Source organism: Drosophila santomea, chromosome 2R (genome assembly GCF_016746245.2).
Source record: "Drosophila santomea strain STO CAGO 1482 chromosome 2R, Prin_Dsan_1.1, whole genome shotgun sequence".
Lineage (NCBI taxonomy): Eukaryota > Metazoa > Arthropoda > Insecta > Diptera > Drosophilidae > Drosophila > Drosophila santomea.
This window is the reverse complement of record NC_053017.2, coordinates 6,842,321-6,863,842: the sequence shown is the minus strand read 5'-3', so window position 1 is coordinate 6,863,842 and position 21,522 is coordinate 6,842,321. Positions and strand designations below refer to the sequence as shown.

Below are 21,522 nucleotides of genomic sequence, written 5' to 3'. Positions count from 1 at the left end.
AACATTCTGATAACGAAATTGATTACGTTTCAATTTTGCATTGCAGTGCAAGTGAAAGAGCGAGTGCTTCCAATTTGCTGATAAGCCGCTCAATAAAACGAATCTCACGCGGGGCTTCGTCCCCAATGATCAGTTGTATTCGAAACTTTGGGAGACTCGAACGTGGGAGCTGCTGGAAAAAAGCAAGACGGATCGAAGAATCGGAGGTGTACATACTATAGTGCAGCTAAAATACAGATTGCTTAGAAGGCGGTTGCTGCAATCTTTTGATCGGCAAAATGGAAAGGTGGGACTAGGCAGATCTGGAATGATTTACTGAAATACGAAAGCTCCTAACAATATACTCCTACCTCCCAGTTTCTGGCAGGAACTGAAATCGCTGCTGAAGACCCTGTTCTGCTTTGTGGTTGCTCTGATGCTAGTGCCTTTGCTGCTGTTATCATTCCTGTGTAAGTGCTCGACATACATCCCCTGCAGTGATCGATGATCGATGATCGGCGATCCGCGACACGCGCTGCCCCACTGATAAGCCGCACAAATCAATAACTTCAAAAGGGGCCGGCCATATAAATAAACGACCCATGGGTTGATTAACCGACGATGATTCTCATTAGCCAAAGGATCATCCGCTGGCCCAGGAAACCCAAGCCAAGCCCGAGAGATAGAGGACGCTGAGAGAGTGAGAGTCGTAGAGAAAGTGGTGTAGATAAGGTTTTTGTTTATAAATAATACAGATTACCTGTTGCACCTTTGCGGAACCCAGACAAGCGACCGAGCGAACCTTGACCAAATGAATTACTCATAAAAATTTCACCATTGATAAGACCAGTCTTCACTGCTTGATACCCGCTAATCGTCGGGGATAATGTTGTATATGAAACTCTTGTGCTTGATTAGGATTATTGGCGTAGAAGCTGAACCAATCTGGCCCGCGCAATCCATTAAATTCAATTGATTTAATCACAGGCTATTATTCTTAGTTGTTAACTTTTCCAATATAGGGTATCATGATCTACTCAATTATAGGTGCCAAGGTGGCTATTTAATTTCGACGCTTCTAATCCCAATCCATATTCTCAGGTGCTCACTTCGGCAACGAACTTTCCAACTATGTGCTGAGCATCAAGTACCCGAACCTGACCATCTCAAAGTCCAAGAAGATCCGGACTCTAATCGACACGCCGAAGAATGCGGGCGTTTTTCACTTCCTGCTGCAAGTGGAGGGCAACTGTGACTTCGACAGGATACGGATGGCCTATGCCCAGCATCTGACTGATCTGAGGGACAAGACTGGGATGCTCAGGTTCCCCAAGCTGCGTCAAAAACTCGTCACCTGTTGGGGGCACTATGCGTGGGTGAATGATAGCAGGTGGGTGCTCCACAGTACACATCTATGATAGATTCCAATGACAATGCTCTTCTTGCAGTGGCTTCAACATCAACAACCACGTCCTGCTCAGCACCCACAAGTACCGAGGTCGTCCAGTTACCGAATCGAATATCCAGGAGTATGTCAGCGAGCTGGCCACGAAGTACATCCCATCAGATCTTCCCCAGTGGCAGGTGATTGTGATCCCCAACTCGGATAGCACTCATCCCTACTACATACTCATTAAGCTACACCACCTGATAATTGCCGAGGAGGAGGACCTGCATGTGAGTGAGATGCTCCTGCTACAGGATCCTCATAAAAAACCCGTGATGACCCTAAGCGATGGATTGGGGGAAAGCTCGAGTCCAAAACTCTCCCGCTTTGTGCGAAAGCCGGAACACATTAGCAGACTCATCAATCACATAATCCATCTGGTCATCTGCCGTTGGCAGAAGTTCATCTACGAATTTGAATCTCTCGAAACTCCCGATGGCTCTACGTCCAGTAGTCAGGTGGGAAACCTAAGCCAGTTGTCTTCCTTGGTCGTAATTGTGCTGGTAAATGTCATCTTAGGCTACATGAGGAGTCGAACTATGCTCAAGAAACTAAAAAGGCGTTCAGTCAGCTATCGAAATGAAGTGGGTCGCTTTCAAACAATGCGATTGCTTCTGCATAGGGAGTTAGACCAAAGAAATTTGAATTGGTGTGTGGCCAGAAATGCGGTTTATAAGAGCTTGCAGCCAACTAATTTGGCCAAGGTCGGTACACGTTTTCTTTGGCGACTAAATCTGAATCACGTTTTGCTCTTACCCTACCACATTTACTGTGAGTTTTTGGCCTTTGGTGATGTTTTGATCAAAGGCAAAACTTCGTATACTTCAACCTATTGCGCCAGACTCCACTTGTACGTACCCCTTCTACTTTACGCCCAATTGGAGTTTTTCAAAATTATCTGGGAGCTTTTTCAGGCCCCACGAAATATTTACGAAGTGCTCTTCGAACAGCCCACTAAGGAGTTAAATATTTTGCATAAAAAGTCCTATGCCGGCAGGAAAATAGTCTCCTTTGGGCGATCAATAGATGGCGCCCAACTAAGGACCCGAAATCAGGGTAAATTCAACAGTGATCTCCGAGAATCCGACTTTAGTTTAACTTGCTTGGCCGGGGCTGTTCACGATTACTTTAATACTTTCTCAGGGGACTTGAAAGTACCCAATTACTTGAACACCACTTGTAGGACCATAGATAAAGGGTACTTCACAGATCGAAGTGGGGATAAATCTGAAAATATTGGGGGTGTAGTGTTTCTGCAACTGCCTCTAAGGCAACCAGACGCAAATCACACCAAAGAACTCCATCAGATTGTTGAACGAATCAGAAAGCAACAGATCATAATTTATTTAGCTTCTATTGGACAGACAAAGTACAGCCTGCTCACATCCCTTTTGCCTCATGTTATCACCAAAATATTCATCAACTTTTTCTCATACAACTTTCCCATCACAATCACTGAAATCTACGGAGCCACTGCTGAGTTTCAAGCGGTCTGGGGTCAGAAAGTCCAGGATGTTCTACTCTTCCGGCCACCACAATCGAAGACCTGCCTATCCCTAAATCTTCATCGCTTTGGGGACAACTATAGACTGGCTGTGATGGCGGATACCCACCTGGCCCCCGATCACACAGTAATCACCAGATCCTTCGAACAATATATGGAAACAATTACTCTGTAATAGGAATGAATCTTGCCCCTACTCTTGGCCTGAAGGGGAATGTATATGCATAACTTATGCGAAATAAAAACTATTTATCCAGTAGTTCAAAATGGTTTCAGCTCGTAGCTTTAAGCTTAGACATGGTCTAGTACTCGGGGTTATACATGACAATATAAAATATACCTTTCGAAAACCTGGTCCATTTACCCCCAATCTTGGACTATGGAGAAAAACAACAAATGTTATAAGCAAGTAAAGGAACATGGGGCGCCAAATCCACCAGTGAGTCTTTTGAATTAAAAGGTCTAATTTTGATAGTTGCATTGCCTTAAACGCAGCCACTTAACGCCCATAAGCAGCTTAAATTCAGGGACCTGGAATGCCGTTCGCGTAAGGAGAAAATTAAATCTACAGAGAATATGCCTAAGACCTGCAAACACCATTGTACAACAAATAAACACCAGAGAAGACAAGACCATCATTGCGATCATAAAAAACATTCGTGCAAAGATCGTGAATCCCCTGTTTACCATGAGCAGCACTTTCATCGGGCTCATAACTCGTTTTCCAAAAAGTGTTCTAATGGTAATTATCAACCGGCTCAAAATCAACAGGTAAGCACTTCTGGCGTATTATATTTTTGATTTTTAATACCCAATTCACCCGAAGTGTCAACAGCAGTCGAAATTGAAGGTAGAGAGGGAACCCAGTCCAATTTACACACCGAAACAGCCAATTCGTCCAGTATATTTTCCTAATGATAGCAAGAAGCAGAAGGCAGTCATTGAAAAAGGCTGTGGGGACCGCCTCCTCTATAAGAATCTGTCCTTCGAAGCGTACCCATCTAGTAAAAGTGAACACGGTGAGGGGGAAGGGGGTGGTAATGTTAAGGAACCTCCACTTCGGTTAAGCCACCAGAAGCAAAAGAAAGACTCATTTGACCACCTTAAAGCGGCCAAGGCTCATTGCCAGGCTGTTGGCGAACGATTCCAGAAGTTCGCTCCTTGCAGTAAGTGCTCCTCCTCCAACGACTCCAAATCGAAACCGTCCGGAGTAACAGTGATCAGTGCGAAAAGCGGAGACGATCTCAGAGCAGCAGTTCGGTCTCAAATAGAAGTCCAAGAGGCCTTGAACGCGTTTACACTTGAAGTGAAGAATAAAAGAGAGGAAGTACACCCCGATGAGAAATCCTTCAGTGCCAAGCCGAAAAAGAGCAGAAGAGCTGCGCCCGATACTAAAACTGAGAAAACAGTGGTTCCCACAGCCGGGAGTCACCAATTAAGTATCCTTACGCCAGACGATCTAGAACTCCTGAATCTAAGTGACAGTTCTGGTGAAGTGACTAAAATACTTGAACCGGTTATCAGAAACATTCAACGCATGTATCTGAACACTCTGAAAGACGAAATGACCCTCATGGAGTACCTGGCTAAGGTCCCGACATTAATCAGAAAAGCTTATAAGCAACAAACCGATGGAAAGGAGCAAAACAGCCCAACGGAATGTTAAATTTGAATTCTGTTTATGTAGTGTTGATATATTTTATCAGTACAGTAACATTTTACGAGAGGCAGTAGCAAATAGTAAAGACCTGTGGGACAATTTAGAAGTTCTTTACATTAATAAATTTACAGAAAAAGCATTACCAACTTTACGATTAATTAATTTAAATGTCGCGCCGAATAAGTATCGCCTATAGATGGCGCACTTAAGTGCTGAAATCGATGTTTCGATATTTCCATCGATTTTTCATTCACAGGTCTTGATACGCGGGTTGCCGCTAGGTGGCGCCTAACATAGCACTGTTTATAGAACAGTGTTCATAAACGCTTTACATCTGAAGAGTAGAGTTGAATAACGACAGTGCGCGACGGCTTCTAGAACAAAAAAAAACTATTCGCGAATCGCTGAAAACGCCGCTGCGGAAATTCTGCCAGTCGCATGAAAATCCCGTGGAAGAAGGCGCGGGTGAATTGCAAAACGGAGCGTAAGATAAAAGACACGGCTAGCTGAGAGGCGTCACGTAGACGGCCGACTGATCGATATTCAATACAGGCGTAGGGCAACACACGCACACACACCCCTACGCGCGTGTGTGTGCCACTACACACACGAACACATGGAGAATACTCGAGGTGGCGAAAATAACGTAGAATTGGCCAACGGCGGCAAGGAATCCCCGGAAAATGCACAAAAACCGGAGGAGAAGCCCCTGGAAGGAGCGGGCGCAGTTTCCCAGCAGCGGGTGGCGCCAGAGAAGGGCGTAAGCAACGGGACTGCAGTGGAAAACAACAACGCAAATGCCCGCGGAAATGCCAGTCCAACAACTACAAGCGCAGAGGGCGGAGCAAAAACAACAAATACACCAGTGGAACCAGCGACAGCAACAACTACAACTAGCAACTCTTTACCCACACAGCAGCAACAACTACTGCAGTCAGGCGATGGGAACGCAAATACCCCAACAACAAATGCAATTACAATGCTGGCAGCAGCTGAAGAGGAACAGGCAGCATCATCATCGGCGGCAAAAACAACTGCAGAGGCACCCACGGCAACAACAACCACAGCAACAACTGCAAAAACAACCGCCTCGGCAGAGACAACAAAAACAAGCACAAGTTCGGACGAGAAGACAGGTAAAGTAAAGCGAAATTCGCAGAGCACGAATCCAATGTCAACTAATGTGATTTGCACACCCACCCACTCGCCAACGCCGCCTGCAGAAGAGCGCGGCCACAAGAGCAAGAAGAGAGATAAGGAGCGGGCTGAGGACAAGAATCGGCGCAGCAGCAACCACAGCAGCAGCAGCAAGGATCGGGACAAGGACAAGGAGAGGGAGCGGGACAAGGAGCGGGAGCGCGACAGGAATCGAGAGAGCAGCTCCAAACCCTCCAAGGAGACCGACCACAAGTCCGGCTCATCGCGCAGCAAGGAGAAGAAGTATCACCGCAGTGATAGGGACCGGGACCGGGAACGTGAACGTGAAAGGGAGCGCGATCGGGAGAAGGTGAGTCCAGGAACGGTTCCAAAAGTGCGTAAAGCAAACGGAAACAGAAGCATTCGATGTTGCACAAATCGTTTGATTCTCCCAAACTTCGAACTAAGCGCTCTTGTCCATTTCCAGAACTTAAATTTCTTTGAATACAATGTGTCAAAATTCTTTGAACCTTTCATATTTGATGTACTACATGCTTATAATATATTTTCACAGTGTACATAGTGCTAAGTAAACAGTAGCAGCCACTACAAGATTGTACAGCTGTTCATCAAAGCAAAAACAACGAAACACTAAAAATTTATATTTTTCAGATTCCTTCCTCGTCGTCCAGCACATCCTCGCACTCGCATCGACGGAGAAGTTCTGACAGCAGCCGGAGCAGTCAGAACAGCTCCTCAAAGTCGAAGGATCCGGGGGCAGATCCTGTTTTGCCTCAGGCGGTGGTTGCTGCTCTCGAGCAGCAGGTTAAGGTGGAGGAGGTCATCAAAAAAGAACCCGTAGAAACCAAACTAGAAGGGGAAGCAGAACCATCACTAGTACTTAGTAACCTCATAAAAACTGAAGCGGAAATCAAAACGGAATCGACGGAGAAGCCAAACAAACCTCTAGTAAATGGAGAGGCGATACCGAAAACCCGAGATGAGGTTTCCAGACAGCTTCATTTTGGAGACAAGGGCTCCAACTCCAAGCTAATGCCTTCACCGGCTCCGAAAACCAGTTCGGGATCGAACTCCACGGCCAGCAATCATTCCTCCAGCCAAAGTAGCGGCAGCCGCAAATCCTACTTAACGTCTTCGTCCTCTTCATCCTCCAGCAACCATCACAAGAGTTCCTCGTCAACTTCTCGCCACTCCTCATCTTCATCTCGGGAGTGCTCCAAGTGTTACAAGCGCTCCAAGATTCGGCGAACCAGCGTGGGCGTTCAGTGCTTGCAGCATGCACCAGCAACTGGACCCTGGCAAACGGTTCAGAGCCTGCCGCCGAGGCCCAACCGGAAACCGCCGGCTGGCTTGGAGAACCTAAAGTACGGCTGCTACTTTCAGGTGGAGCAATATCCAAATGGCGGGGCCTCTATTGTTCACCTGTACCAGCATGAAATCGACGCATTGTCGCCAGAGGAAATGGAGGAGCTAGTGGATGAGTTCTTTGAGGTGTGCTTTGCCGAGGATGAACAAGGGTATGCCCACCACGTGATGGGTATTGTCCACGATGCGGCGAGATATTTACCCGATCTCCTCGAGCACATGGCCGAGAACTACTCAACGCTGACGGTAAAGGCGGGAGTTCTCGGACGAAATTCCGACATCGAGACCTGTACGATGTCGCAATACAACGAGCAGGTAAATTTATATACATGGCGTGTTAACAAGAAAAACATCTTACAAATCTTGCTAATATCTCACCTTTAGGTGGTTCGCAACTATTGCCAAGGAACCTTTCGATACGGACCACTGCATCAGATCAGTCTGGTTGGCAAAGTGCACGAAGAGGTGGGCGGATACTTCCCAGACCTCTTGGGTCGTATTGAAATGAATCCATTTTTACGAAAGGTAAACCTACTTACTTAATGCTAAATGCAAAAAACACTTGCCTAATATAATTCTCTTGTCTTAGACCATGCCTTGGGCTTGTAATTCCATACTCCAAACGGATCCTCGTCAGTCGAACGACGGTCCCATCCTCTGGATCCGAGCTGGTGAGCAGTTGGTCCCCACAGCAGAGTTGAACAGCAAGACTCCACTAAAAAGGCAAAGGTTAGTTGCATTAGGAAAAATATTCTTAAAAATCACTAACTTACACAATTTAAATGCAGAACTCGTATTAATGAGTTGAGGAACCTACAATATTTGCCCCGATTGTCGGAGGCCCGGGAGACGATGATCGAGGATCGGACCAAGGCGCATGCGGATCACGTAGGCCATGGCCACGAACGCATCACCACCGCAGCAGTTGGTGAGCTGCCTCGCATTAATATGTTGACTCTGAAATCGACTAATCGGCGCTATGTTTTCATTAACCGTTCCGCAGGCATACTGAAGGCCGTACACTGTGGACAAACTGACTCGCAGAACCGCATCACCAAAGACGTGGTCGCTTTTGCCGCCCAGGACTTCAACACAATGGTGGAAATGCTGCAGCTGGACCTGCACGAGCCGCCAATTTCACAGTGCGTACAGTGGATCGAGGACGCCAAACTTAACCAGCTACGCCGCGAGGGCGTCAGATACGCCCGTATTCAGCTGTGCGACAATGACATATACTTCTTACCCCGCAACATAATTCACCAGTTTCGCACAGTGACGGCGGTTACAAGCGTAGGTAAGAGATTGAATGCCATTTTTATATTTTGAATCGTTCTTTTAAATTAAAATTATCAATTCTAAAGCTTGGCACTTGCGACTGCGACAGTATTATCCCGGCCAGGAGGTGATTAACGAGAAAAATAACCCTGTGCTGGCCGAAACGCCTCACTACAAGGAAAAGCAAACAATCCTGCCAAACCCAATTAGCCACGACGAATGCGGCAAAAAGACGCCATCAAAGAGGGCACATGATGGCAGGACTAAGAAGAAACTAATTGACCTTGACGGCAAGGAGCGGCGATCTAGTGAGAGCAGCATAGACGACCAGCCAGCTGCAGGAAGTTCGTCGCCGGGCCAACAGGAAACAAACAGCAACAGCAGCAGTCAGAGCGGCACTAGTGGGGCTAGCACACCCAAAAAGAAGACCAGCAAGGATGACTCCAAGATCGATATGCGGAAAATGGTTCTGGAGCACAAATATAAGCTCACCAAAGCGGCGGTAATTGAAACTCCTGAAAAGGAAAAGCTCAAAAAGGATAAGGAGAAGGAAAAGTCTAGGGAGAAGGATAGAGACAAGGAAAAGGAACGAAGCAAACAAAAGGAGAAGGAGAAGGAGAAGGAAAAAGAAAAGAAAATCGAAACTCCAAAAAAACATGCAACGCCAGCAAAGAGCTCTTTGAGTGAGCCGTCGCCCGCCAAAATTCCCAGGTTAAACAATGACACAGCTCCCAATGCTTCAAATCCTACAATTGTTGCTACAGCAGCTGCTACACTGAAATCTATGGCCACACCCTCTTCTGCACCACCTATTTGCACTCTTCCTGTAGCTGCGCCATCTATCCTGTCAGGACTGCCACCGCCACTTGTGCCTCAGACGCCTTTCATCCATCGTCTAAATCAAAAGGAACCCGAGATCAAGATAGAAGTGAAGATCGTTTCGGACAGCAAAAGTGATATCAGTACCTCCAATACAGCTTTGTCAGCAACAGCGCCACCACCGCCGCCGCCTCCGGATCCGGTTGAAGATGTGGGTAACGAGCTTATTGTGGAGAGTACACCACAATTGATCGTTGATCACGAAGAGGAGGTCTCTGAAGTGTGTACCGAGGAGATTGTAGAGATGGATATACCGATTCCAAAAGAACCAGCCCCAGCTGTTGTTTCTACACCATTGCCTAATACTTCTTCAACACTTATAAGTGCTCACTCCAGTCTGCCTTCTGCGCCCATACCAAAATCTTTTATCCATCCACCAGTACCAATTGTAGCTGCACCACCTCCTCCGCCACCCAGTCAAATTGTAAAAGTGGTTCTTCCGGGCTCTTTGACGCCTCTAACCAGAATGTCAGTGGTTTTGCCACCCTTGCCTCCATTGCCACCATCACGGGCCACTGCACCACCACCGCCACCGCCTCCTCCAAGCACCAAAAGCAGTGGTATCACAATGCCCATATCAGCCGCAGTTTCCCCGTTGAAACCCACCTACAAAACCATTAATTTGCCCTCCCACAAGATCATTATCGCAGGCTCCGCTTCGGGAAATCGCGTCTCCATGGCGAAAGGCACGACGAAGAGACCTGATTTGTTGGGATCCATCATAGCTAGCATGGACAAGCCAGCGGGGAGTGGCCCCAATAGCAACTCCTCATCATCGACATCATCGGCAACAACGAATAGTTCGCTTTCCTCATACGCCGGTTCCAATAATAGCTTTTGAAATTGGGAGAAGAAAAGGAAGGAGGGCGAAAGTAGAGGCTCCTATTTGGACTTTATGTGAAACTATATATTTTGTAAATTTAAAAGCACTCGGAATTTCGTTTAACGGAATACGAGTAGCTGAATCCTTTAAAGGAAGATCTCAACTCTGAAATGGAATTTTACCACTTACTAAAGGTTGCGCATACAATTATATAGTTTTTTTAGTGGAGCGCAAATCTTCCGTATATCAGGTTACACATTCTGTATGGGTGTAGCTATACCAGTTTTATGAGAATTGTTATTCTGTGTTGTTCGATACAAGCAACCACAGTTTTGTGTTGACTGCGTAAAATCTCATCCAGTGCCCAGAGATCTTCCTTTGTATATAGCCAAAAGCTTACATGTAGTCCTAAACTTCACATTCAAACACCCTTATATTTGATAACGAAACATAGATTCATAAGCTCAAAATGCGACACTTGATAGAATTGTAGTTTTTTATTTATTTACACCACCAACCACACGGCAAGCACTTTTTAGAAACAACAATTGACAGTTTTTTAATGCAGGCTGGTACACTTAACTGTTATAGTGTGTATATTTAAATGGCATGCACATATTGGCCAGAGACACTCGTTCTCCTTAAAACCATAAATTTAAAGGTCCCAGTTTGATTTCCTTCTCAACAACTTTTTTGAAAAGTGTTTTAAAAGTGCGTAGAACAATACACACATTATTATTATACTATATATATACCATATATAAATAGAATTAAGCCAGCTTACACGTTGAAGAAACAATAAAGATTCGGATCGTACAAAATTAGAAAATGTTTTTGACTTGATTCGGATTTTTGAATACCAAAAAAATAATTCAACCTTTCAATTGCGAAAATAACAGTTTAATCACTACAGAATAATACAAAAGTCGTATAAAAAGCGTATGCTGGATATATTTATATAACTAGGTTTAACAGATCCAAAGCCACCAAGATGTTGCATTGCACAAGAAGAGGAGCTTATAGCTTGGAGCGCAGCTCCTCGATCCTTCCTTGGGCGGATCGCTGCAGGTCCATCAATTTCATGGCAAATCCCATGTTGCCCTGGATCTTGATCTTGCCCTGGAAAAAGGCCTTTTGGGGTGGCAGCTTTCCTGTCAGCAGCTCAAACACATCATCGTCGCTTATGATAAAGGTAACGTCACATTTTTCTGCAGTAGAAAACCAAACCCTTAGTATCGTACTTTGCTTTATATGCGTAATATGTGCTTACGTGTTCCATTAAAGATGATCTTTCCCTTGCCCTGCTTGGCATCAATCACCCAAAATCCGGTCTGGCCATTGGGCCCGTTGTTAACCTTAAATCCATAAATGGCGCGCACCTTTTCTATCAGATTGTCCTTATCCTCCTGCATGGCTTGCTCCAATAGTTTCAGTAGGGGTGCCACCTTAAAGCCATCCTCACTGGTCGCAGACTTACCGGCAGCGGTCAGATTGCGAACCACGCTGTTGGCAGCTGGGAAACCCAGGCGATACAGAGCAACCACTACAGCTCCTCCCAGTCCTAGATTGTGCTGCAGAGCCAACTGGGCATTGGGCACCTGGCGCTTCTCAGCCAATCCACGGAGCTGCCAGCAGAGCTCAGCACATTGAGCCAGACCCGTGGCGCCCAGAGGATGGCCCTTCGAGATCAGACCACCACTTGGGTTGACCACGAACTTGCCACCGTAGGTGTTGTCTCCAGCGTCGATGAATTCGCCGGCCTTGCCCTCTCCACACAAACCAAGTGCTTCATACGTGACCAACTCGTTCGCCGAGAAGCAATCGTGCAGTTCCACCACCTGGACATCCTGGGGCTTGTACCCACTCTTGGCGAACAGACGCTGGGTGGCCAAACGAGTCATGTCAGTTCCAGCAATCTTCATCAAGCTCTTGTCGGCAAAGGTGGACGCCGGGTCGCTGGCCATCTCCATGCCCACAATCTCCACAGCCTGCTTTTCCAATCCGTGACGACGCACGAAAGCCTCGGAGGCGAGAATGGCAGCTCCAGATCCATCGGAAGTGGGACAGCACTGCAGCTTTGTGAGCACTCCCTCCACAACCTGGGGCGACTTCATAATCTGCTCCAGAGTGTATTCATCGCGGAACTGCGAGTAGCTAAGCGGGTTAAATATGGCCCACGATTAGATAAGGCATTACTGCAATGATTATATAGTTAACCCTTACGGATTATTGACGGAGTGCTTGTGGTTCTTCCAAGCGATCTTGCCGAAGTGCTCTGGCTTAGTGCCATACTTCTTCATGTGTTCCTTGCCGGCATTGCCGAAGATCTGGGCAGCCATGGGACCAGCGCCGATCTCGGTTAGTTCACCCATCTCGGTGATGTGGCGCTCCATGGGATTGGCGCGATCAAAGTACTATTCGAGAATGAAATAATGTATCAACATTAGGTTTTGTAAGGACAGCGCTCTTGTACCTTTGAGGACAGGGATCCACGCTCCATCTTTTCGAATCCCAAAGCTAGGACGCAATCTGCGTTTCCGCTCTCGACGATCTGTTTGGCCAAATAGAGGGCACTCGATCCCGTGGAGCAGTTGTTGTTGACGTTATAGACAGGAATACCGGTCATTCCCACCTCGTAGATGGCACGCTGTCCGCAGGTGGAGTCTCCGTAAACGTAGCCGGCCACCGCCTGCTGAACTTCCTCGTACTTGATGCCCGCATCCTGGAGAGCTTTTGTGATTGCCTCCTTGGCAAAATCCGGGTAGCATACATCAGCTCGGCGACCGGGCTTCTCAAACTGTAGACGGGACAGGAAAACAAAGTGATTGATACCAGATTCTTAGAGATTTACAGCGAAAAGTATTAAAATTCTAATCGTGCCACTTCAGGGGGCAAAGGATCGATTCTGATAGTCGTTATAATAATTATATTTATGATAATAGCATGGAGCCACTAGCATTCGAGAGCAGATTAGCGTACTAAGTGCAGCGCAGTTCAAAGTCCGCCAATTGCTTAAGATTGCTCAATATAAAAGCTAATTGCAGGCCGACGAAGCCGCTCTTTGAACATTTCTTTTGGTTATATTTTTTTTGTCTCAAATTGATGATTTTTTGAACACGCACCTTGGTCATGCCCACACCGACAACGTACACACGGGTCTTCGACATTTTGCAACTGCTGAATCTGAAGTAAAACAGGTAATACCGCAACTAATGCTCGAGAGCAATTAACTAAATGTTAGTATGAAAGGCGATTGTTGGCGATAATAGGAGCCTTTATCCGACTGAACCTATCGTTTATCGATACCGAAATGCACAAGGTGACCAGATTTCGTTTGAATATTAGGCGCCCGCTTCGTATAATAGTGTGCATCCCTGGAAAAATAAAACTGTTATTTACAAATTGTAAAATTTATTTCAGACTTAATATTGAGAGGTCTATTAATTATAACAAATCGGATAATCCATAAAAACACAATAAAAGTGCCATTAATATGTATATGTAAATCAGTTCCTTTTTTAACATTGCTAGAGTTCTCCTATCAGTCCACAGTTTTGAAAGCATTGAAAATTATTTAAAAATGGTATCTTAGCTGGTGGCCCTGCTGATAGTGATGATTTATTTATTTTTAGCGGATTAAAATTAATGAACGAACAATAGAAGTGCTAATATATACAATATTACCTAGGCATACTTTTTTAAAGATCCAGATTCTAGATGGGAATCTGGACGATGTGGTATACATGGGTTCAATTTATTGAACTGCATACAATTAATTTAACGGGAAACAAGCTGATCCGACGGAGCTGGTCTTACCATATCTATCGTATATAAGTCCGCAACCCATTGATTCACCACAGTCGATGCAGAAAGTTAGATCCGTGATCCCGCAGAGAACAAACAGCCGAAAAATGACCAAGACCAGAGTTTACGTTATCGGAGTGGGCATGACCAAGGTTCGTCCGCGGAAAATTGAACTTTGTGCCGCCTTGGGTAATTTAAATCTATCCGATCATCTTCCAATTTCTTGCAGTTTGAGAAGCCCGGTCGCCGAGCAGATGTTTGTTACCCGGACTTCGCCAAAGAAGCCATTACAAAAGCTCTCCAGGATGCAGGCATCAAGTTCGAGGAAGTGCAGCAGGCGGTGGCCGGCTACGTTTACGGAGACTCCACCTGCGGACAGCGCGCCATCTACGAGGTGGGAATGACCGGTATTCCTGTCTATAACGTCAACAACAACTGCTCCACGGGATCGAGTGCCCTCTATTTGGCCAAGCAGATCGTGGAGAGCGGAAACTCTGACTGCGTCTTAGCTCTAGGATTCGAAAAGATGGAACGTGGTTCCCTGTCCTCAAAGGTAAAAGAGTGCAATCCTTACAAAACCAAATGTTGATACATTATTTCATTCTCGAATAGTACTTTGATCGCGCCAATCCTATGGAGCGCCACATCACCGAGATGGGTGAACTGACCGAGATCGGCGCTGGTCCCATGGCTGCCCAGATCTTCGGCAATGCCGGCAAGGAACACATGAAGAAGTATGGCACTAAACCCGAGCATTTCGGCAAGATCGCTTGGAAGAACCACAAGCACTCCGTCAATAATCCGTAAGTTTAGTCGAAAGTTCACCTTAGGCGTGCGCTTATCTTATCGCTAGAAACAGAGAAATAAGTAGACCATTGACCATCATCCACTCCTATGGCTGTATTGCATTCAGCTGATCCTCACACATGTCGCTTTATCTGTTCCCATTTGTTGCTTTTAGCTACTCGCAGTTCCGCGATGAATACACTCTGGAGCAGATTATGAAGTCGCCCCAGGTTGTGGAGGGAGTGCTCACAAAGCTGCAGTGCTGTCCCACTTCCGATGGATCTGGAGCTGCCATTCTCGCCTCCGAGGCTTTCGTGCGTCGTCACGGATTGGAAAAGCAGGCTGTGGAGATTGTGGGCATGGAGATGGCCAGCGACCCGGCGTCCACCTTTGCCGACAAGAGCTTGATGAAGATTGCTGGAACTGACATGACTCGTTTGGCCACCCAGCGTCTGTTCGCCAAGAGTGGGTACAAGCCCCAGGATGTCCAGGTGGTGGAACTGCACGATTGCTTCTCGGCGAACGAGTTGGTCACGTATGAAGCACTTGGTTTGTGTGGAGAGGGCAAGGCCGGCGAATTCATCGACGCTGGAGACAACACCTACGGAGGCAAGTTCGTGGTCAACCCAAGTGGTGGTCTGATCTCGAAGGGCCATCCTCTGGGCGCCACGGGTCTGGCTCAATGTGCTGAGCTCTGCTGGCAGCTCCGTGGATTGGCGGAGAAGCGCCAGGTGTCCAATGCCCAGTTGGCTCTGCAGCACAATCTGGGACTGGGAGGAGCTGTGGTGGTGACTCTGTATCGTCTGGGTTTCCCGGGTGCCAATAAGGCCAAATTGTAAGGGATGGGATCTTGATTTTGTATATATTTTATTAAAAGTGATCTGTTTTATATAAATCTTAACAGGGTTTTTAAACTTCACAGAGGTGTGGGTTTGTGTTTTGGTAAAATGTAGTTTAATATCTGATAATATATCACATATTAAGAAATATCAATAGTTAATTTCATAGTTTAAAACCGATAACAATCCTTGAAGACCAAAACAGTAATCTATTGATTGGGTTATTTGCGCTTCAGCTTGTGGTCACCCTTGGGCTCTCTTCTCTTGCACATTCGAACTAATCCCAAGAGCATGATCACAGGTAGTAGCAGGGTTAGGGCCACCACCAAGTATACGTCCAAGGAGTAATAAACAAAGCGGGAGAGATGCACGGCGCTTGGTTGGGTCAGAGGAGCTCCCTTCGTCTCCGCCACATGTTCCACCCACCAAATGGCCGTCTCCAAGGGACCCTGGATGCGGTTGTTGTACGCAGAGGCCACCTCCTTCGCTCTCGCTTTGAAAGACGGGTCCAGTGCCTTCGTCAACGCTTCGTAGACAGTATTCTCATCCAGTTTCCTAAGTTCTAGTTGCAGGGCCATTCCCCGCTGCACCAATGCGGCAATATTGAGCGATTGGTCGCCGTAAATTGGGACACCCACAATGGGTACAGCGCTGGACACCGCCTCCGTGGTGCCCATCAGGCCACCGTGGGACATAAATACCTTTAGATTTGGATGAGCTAGGATGTCTCTCTGAGGCAGCCACTTCCTGATATGGAGATTAGGTGGTTTATTGGGCAGCGTGTCATTTTCATACTTCCAGATGACCTCCTGCTCCAATCTTCCAATCGCTCTAACGATTCCATCTCGCCGGGCAGCGGGAAGAGAACTCGCTTTCAGCTGAGAGCCCCAGCTAATTAGAATGACTCCTTTGGATGCGTTATCCAGTATTTTCTGAAGATCGGAAGGCAGTGTTTTGGGTGGAGTGATGTGCACACCACCTACTTCGATGACGTTCGGGGGAAGTGGCTTTGGTCCACTGAGCGAAAAGTGCTGGTTGATCAGCATCAAAGAAGTATTCCTCACCAAGTTCTCCGTGGACGGCACTCTAGGACCGAATCTTTGTCTAATCAAGGCATTTCCGGCGGGAACTGTAAATAGTCTAAACAAGATTAATTTTTGGATATGGTCGAAACCTTTAATTATACGAGTATATAGACCACTTACTTGTACAGCACATTGAGGGAGTGGACAGTAATCCAGTTGCCCAATCGTCCCGCAAAGGACATTTCCTGGGATTGTCCCTGGAACAATGCTGATATATATGACGGGATCAGAGGGGCTCCAAATCGTTCGTAGTGCCATGGCATCAGGGCACAGCTGCTCATTGCTATGACCGGAGCTTGGAGCACATGGGCCACACTCATCGCACAGTCAGAATTGAATTGCTCCAGTAAAATGACATCGTAGTAGCCAGGAGGATTCTTCAGGATCTCTGTTAGGGCTCTGCTGTGCAGTGTGGTATTGCAGTCCTCTTTTCCCATGTTGTACAGGATAAAGAACTCGATATATTGAAATAGGAAGCGAAAAGGCCGTTCAAAGTCCTGGTAAAGCGAGACAAAAAATTAGTTCCTTACAAAACTATACTCGTACGGATAGGATAGGTTTAAAGCTGAGATAAGCGCTGACGAAAGCTAAATATAATACATACTACAATAATATGTCGGGGGTGACGATACACATTTCAGAGTTCATATCGTTTGAAAAGTAATAACATCACCACTCACTTGTCACATTACTTATGACACTTGACCTACTCACTTTGTGATGACTCTAGAACGCACCTCTAAGTTGATAGTGTCTGTCAAGGTGGAGGGCGGTAGCAGGTAGTCCTTGTATCCCTTTGGAGGGTCCTTGTCCTCAAAGGGACTGATGACATCCACACTGTGACCGGCCTCGGCCAATCCGCGCATAATTGGGTGAAAGAACTTAAAGTGACTGATGGCCGGGTGCGGAAACAAACCCAGAATTCGCAGGGAGTCGCTGGAAACGGCCAGAGAAAGTAGCGCCAGCAGGCAGAAAGCCCTCCAAATACACATTTTGCTGGAAAGCAAGGGGAAAGGGTCAAGATCAAGCCCTTAGAAAATCGATTTTCGTGATGATATGAGTTTTACATGCTGTGGAATGCACTTCTAAATTTACAATTAGCAAACAGAAATAATAATCAACGCGTTCGGCTCACACGGGGAGATAGATCCGGAACAATCAAAAGATGAGCACCAACTGACAGCGACGAGTAAAAAAGAGCTCGATTAGGCGGCGAAAGCATACATATACTTATGTATATATTCATACATACATAATTCAATCTTTCAGGGAGCACTTAAGAGTAACTCATTAGAAACATCTCTCTTTATTAAAGCATATTCTCAAAACATAACAGGAATTCTGACCTACACATTTTCGAGCATTTACACCAGTACTGATACGCACAGCATTTAAACAAAGGAAAATATGTTAAATGTTATTTTAATATTTTAAATTTTAATTATATTTCCTTACTAGAAACAATTATTTTCTTTCTACTAAATGGTTCATTACCGTTTATATAAAATTAAGTTATTTATTTGGGCATCATTTTTTGACATTTACATACATTATTATTAACATTTCTGAAGAGAGAGTAAATTACTATAACATTTTTTGATTTCATTCTCGTACTAGAAACAACATTCAGAAACCGAATCGTAGCAAACATTAATTTAATTTGGCGTCACTAGGATTACATCTAGATACAGTCCGTGGGGCAGGCGTCTTTAGAATTAAAATGTCTTACACAGAACATATAAAATATCACATAGACCACAAACGAAGCTGTGCACAAAAGAGTCGAGCTAGTCCCTCTTAGACTTCTGGGCGGCACTGGATCCGCAGCAGAGTCGAAGGAGCCACACCCAACTGGCAATGATGCTGCCCAGAACCAGGGTCAACACCGCATAGACGTCCAGGGAGTAGTACACGAATCGGGACATCTGGACGGCACTGGGCTTCAGCAGAGGATCTCCGCTAGTGTGAGCCACATGCTCCACCCACCAAATGGCTGTATGCAGGGCCTGCTGAGGGCGGTGGTGAAAAGAGTGGGAGACGACCTTGGCAGCATCATGGAACCTGAAAACCAAGAACGTTAAGTTTCGGCTATAAAAGAATATGATATGGAGCCCTCACTTCTTGTCCAATGCCTTCTTCAGTGCCCTCATCACCGTGTTTTCGCCTATGTCCTCGAAGTTCAGGATAGTGCCCATGCCTCGCTCGACCAAAGCGGCTGTATTGACGAATTGATCGCCATACATGGGCGTAGCCACAACTGGGACTCCGCAGTAAGCTGCCTCCGAGGTGCCCATGAGTCCTCCGTGGGACATGAACACCTTGACGTTGGGATGACAGAGGATATCGCGTTGTGGCAACCACTTCATAATGTACATGTTGGGTGGCTGATTAGGCAGGGTTTCGTTCTCCCATTTCCAGATAACTTTCTGCTTCAATCGAGCCACCGCCCGAATGATGCCATCTCTTTTCGCCGCCGACAGGGAATTCGCCCGGATCATTGACCCCCAACTGATCAGGACCACTCCTTCCTCGGCATTGTCCAAGATGCGCTGCAGATCAGCGGGCAGGGGTTTCGATTTCTGTATATGTACGCCACCCAGTTCGATGATATTGGGCGGCGTTATTTTGGGTCCTGACAGCGAGTAGTGCTGGTTTACAAAGAACATGGATGTGTTCTTCACCAGCTCACCCACCGAAGGCACTTCGTGTCCAAATTTGTACTGAACCATGGCATCGGCAGCGGGAACCGATAGTAATCTGCGACCGAAAACATTCAATTGCTTTATGTCATGAAATTCTTAAAGAAATTATGAGACTCACTTGTACATCCAATTTAAGGCATGGGTGCTAAACCAATTGGCCAGTCGTCCGCCAAAGTCCATGTTCTGGGACTGGGCCATAAAGAGCGCCGGGATGTGGGAGGGTATCAAAGGAGCTCCCATTCTCTCGTAGTGCCAGGGCATCATCACACAGCTGCTCAGGGCGATTACCGGCGCCTGGAGCTGGTGGGCCACCCCCATCATGCAGTCGGTGTTGAATTGCTCCATGATGATAACATCAAAGCGTCCCGGACGTCTGAGGATCTGCTGCAGTGCTTCCGAACGGAGCGTTAGGTTGCAGGACTGCTTGCCCCACTCGTGCAGCAGGAAGAACTCCTGGAAGTGACTGTAGAATGTGCGCTTCTCAAAAAACTAAAAGTATAAAATGGTTTAAATAATACATAGTAAATTATTTTTAATACTCTGAATGGTCGGGATGAATATATTAATAAATAAATCTCTGATCTAAAACTATTCGGCGAACTTTCTTCAAAAGGCAATTAATACAAACATATCGGTTAGTTTAAACACAGACAATAGTTTACGGCACGTACTTGGGATTCCCCTTTTCACTTACCTTGAGATCAACACTGTTCGTGAGCTTGTCCATCCCGGTGAGGGGGAAATCCTTGTAGTGGGCAACCGGATGCTTGTCCGGGAAGTGGGAAACCACGCTCACGTCATGTCCCGCCTCGGCCAGACCTTTCATGATGGGGTGGAAGAAGTGGAAGTGGCTAACTCCGGGATGGGGAAACAAACCCAGCACCTTCAGCGGACCAGCGGCCTCCACCAACTCGTCCGGTTGGCTAAGTGCAAGGGCCAGGAAAAGGAGGACAACCCGCGGTGACCACATTGTACCCTTTTTTAAGTAAAATACACTCTATTAGTTATAAATGAAACGCGTAAAAATAAAATTATATTGTTCCCCAATTAAAAACGACTTGTCCCCAAATACGCAATCAAGACCACTTGGCAAGAATTTATTTTAAAATGGAAATTGAACTATTTGTGACCTGTGTAATTATGAAAGATTAACTATAGAACAACCTAAGAGGGGTTCGTAATGTCATGTATTTTAATTTGAATATGTTCTAGCACATTGGACTACTTTTTAAGACAGATGTACATTTTAAACATGAATTTATAAGCTGATTTCTTCACATTGAGTTCTTTTTAAGAAATGTGTTCACTTGAAATCTGAAAATCTGAAAACTGAATTTAGAAATGGAATCTGCATAGAACAGATTGTCCTGAGCGTAGCACCTTGTGCAGAAACAGAAACACTTGTTGACTCTTTGATTTCTTGGCTTTTCAGTATTTTCGTTCGGCCTTGAGTGGGGCGGTGGGGTGCAATGCGCATGTCGCGGATGCGAGAAATGCAGGGAAATTATGTAAAGAATGCGGGCGAAAGCAGCGAAGGAAAACACAAGCACAACAAAATCCACGGCTGTTGCATCACGAGCGGCACTGCAATCGTTTAAAAATTTCCAATTATCGCCTGCTGAGGGTCTTTCATCCGGAATTCAATTGAACCGCTGAACTGGATACACACACAAAAATCCAAAACGCGGAGTCGTCGGTTTCGAAATAAATCCTGTTTTTGCTCACCTTCCAATCCTACTTACTTGTTAGACTGCCGACAAGCTACTGACTAAATTCAGAAAATGCATCCGAATGAAAGCTTTTCGGTCAACGCTCGACGAAGAGCGAGTCCACAACCGAAAATGCTCAGTCAGCGATCGGAAATCAATCTCAGTCTTCGGCGGTGTTGGTTAATTGGCTATCTTATAGCCAAAGTTTTATGATTGATTTTGAAAATTTATAAATCTCTAAGTCTTCTTAAGACAACCGAAACTCAATTATGCAATAATTGAGAAACTAGATAGGTTGCTTTAGAGTTTATTTAAATTATTTTAATTGGTTAAAATATAAATGCCGTTATTCATTTTCTAAAAAAAAAAAAGAAAACGTTTTTATACCCGTTATTCGTAGAGTAAAAGAGTATTCTAGATAAGGTATGTAACCGGTAGAAAAAGCGTTTTCGACCCTATGAAGATTATATATTTTTGACTAGGATAAATAACCAAGTCGTTGTTCGT

General features: G+C 45.8%; 7 protein-coding genes across 14 annotated transcripts; 4 read left to right on the top strand and 3 right to left on the bottom strand.

Moving 5' to 3' along the window:
* Positions 1 to 127: 127 nt before the first annotated feature.
* Positions 128 to 3,189, top strand: LOC120446262. Its single transcript, XM_039627135.1, has 4 exons — positions 128 to 286; positions 358 to 449; positions 1,081 to 1,369; positions 1,428 to 3,189. Exons 1-4 carry the CDS (start codon positions 279 to 281, stop codon positions 3,103 to 3,105), a joined length of 2,067 nt encoding a protein of 688 aa, XP_039483069.1. The 5' UTR covers positions 128 to 278; the 3' UTR covers positions 3,106 to 3,189.
* A 22-nt stretch (positions 3,190 to 3,211) lies between these two features.
* On the top strand, positions 3,212 to 4,729 carry LOC120446263. Of its 3 annotated transcripts, none has more exons than XM_039627138.2 (3): positions 3,212 to 3,369; positions 3,426 to 3,701; positions 3,766 to 4,729. In XM_039627138.2, exons 1-3 carry the CDS (start codon positions 3,310 to 3,312, stop codon positions 4,594 to 4,596), a joined length of 1,167 nt encoding a protein of 388 aa, XP_039483072.1. In that variant the 5' UTR covers positions 3,212 to 3,309; the 3' UTR covers positions 4,597 to 4,729. The 3 variants fall into 3 exon arrangements, with proteins under 3 accessions (XP_039483072.1, XP_039483071.1, XP_039483073.1); XM_039627137.2 differs by having other exon boundaries at positions 3,213 to 3,369; positions 3,757 to 4,729; XM_039627139.2 differs by having other exon boundaries at positions 3,218 to 3,369; positions 3,447 to 3,701; positions 3,757 to 4,729.
* Positions 4,730 to 4,917: 188 nt separating this feature from the next.
* On the top strand, positions 4,918 to 10,914 carry LOC120444316. 2 transcript variants are annotated; one of them, XM_039623861.1, is made up of 8 exons: positions 4,919 to 5,726; positions 5,814 to 6,097; positions 6,400 to 7,428; positions 7,498 to 7,638; positions 7,703 to 7,842; positions 7,902 to 8,041; positions 8,117 to 8,407; positions 8,475 to 10,914. In XM_039623861.1, the coding sequence occupies exons 1-8, from the start codon at positions 5,207 to 5,209 to the stop codon at positions 10,106 to 10,108; spliced, it is 4,179 nt and encodes a 1,392-aa protein (XP_039479795.1). In that variant the 5' UTR covers positions 4,919 to 5,206; the 3' UTR covers positions 10,109 to 10,914. The 2 variants fall into 2 exon arrangements, with proteins under 2 accessions (XP_039479794.1, XP_039479795.1); XM_039623860.1 differs by having other exon boundaries at positions 4,918 to 6,097.
* A 54-nt stretch (positions 10,915 to 10,968) lies between these two features.
* On the bottom strand, positions 10,969 to 13,370 carry LOC120444317 (sterol carrier protein 2). The gene is made up of 5 exons (XM_039623862.2): positions 13,213 to 13,370; positions 12,564 to 12,887; positions 12,314 to 12,504; positions 11,361 to 12,244; positions 10,969 to 11,298 (listed from the first exon to the last, which is right to left on the bottom strand). The coding sequence occupies exons 1-5, from the start codon at positions 13,255 to 13,257 to the stop codon at positions 11,108 to 11,110; spliced, it is 1,635 nt and encodes a 544-aa protein (XP_039479796.1). The 5' UTR covers positions 13,258 to 13,370; the 3' UTR covers positions 10,969 to 11,107.
* A 520-nt stretch (positions 13,371 to 13,890) lies between these two features.
* Positions 13,891 to 15,581, top strand: LOC120445776 (sterol carrier protein 2). The gene is made up of 4 exons (XM_039626378.1): positions 13,891 to 14,046; positions 14,124 to 14,447; positions 14,507 to 14,697; positions 14,856 to 15,581. Exons 1-4 carry the CDS (start codon positions 13,954 to 13,956, stop codon positions 15,517 to 15,519), a joined length of 1,272 nt encoding a protein of 423 aa, XP_039482312.1. The 5' UTR covers positions 13,891 to 13,953; the 3' UTR covers positions 15,520 to 15,581.
* Positions 15,531 to 17,779, bottom strand: LOC120445775 (UDP-glycosyltransferase UGT5). Of its 4 annotated transcripts, none has more exons than XM_039626375.2 (4): positions 17,700 to 17,779; positions 17,342 to 17,600; positions 16,725 to 17,101; positions 15,531 to 16,659 (listed from the first exon to the last, which is right to left on the bottom strand). In XM_039626375.2, the coding sequence occupies exons 2-4, from the start codon at positions 17,594 to 17,596 to the stop codon at positions 15,741 to 15,743; spliced, it is 1,551 nt and encodes a 516-aa protein (XP_039482309.1). In that variant the 5' UTR covers positions 17,597 to 17,600; positions 17,700 to 17,779; the 3' UTR covers positions 15,531 to 15,740. The 4 variants fall into 4 exon arrangements, with proteins under 4 accessions (XP_039482309.1, XP_039482307.1, XP_039482308.1 ...); XM_039626373.2 differs by having other exon boundaries at positions 17,740 to 17,777; XM_039626374.2 differs by having other exon boundaries at positions 17,672 to 17,776.
* Positions 17,780 to 17,867: 88 nt separating this feature from the next.
* Positions 17,868 to 21,166, bottom strand: LOC120445851 (UDP-glycosyltransferase UGT5). 2 transcript variants are annotated; one of them, XM_039626489.2, is made up of 5 exons: positions 21,049 to 21,166; positions 20,001 to 20,282; positions 19,425 to 19,795; positions 18,723 to 19,361; positions 17,868 to 18,665 (listed from the first exon to the last, which is right to left on the bottom strand). In XM_039626489.2, the coding sequence occupies exons 2-5, from the start codon at positions 20,274 to 20,276 to the stop codon at positions 18,392 to 18,394; spliced, it is 1,560 nt and encodes a 519-aa protein (XP_039482423.1). In that variant the 5' UTR covers positions 20,277 to 20,282; positions 21,049 to 21,166; the 3' UTR covers positions 17,868 to 18,391. The 2 variants fall into 2 exon arrangements, with proteins under 2 accessions (XP_039482423.1, XP_039482424.1); XM_039626490.2 differs by having other exon boundaries at positions 21,032 to 21,050.
* Positions 21,167 to 21,522: the final 356 nt, after the last annotated feature.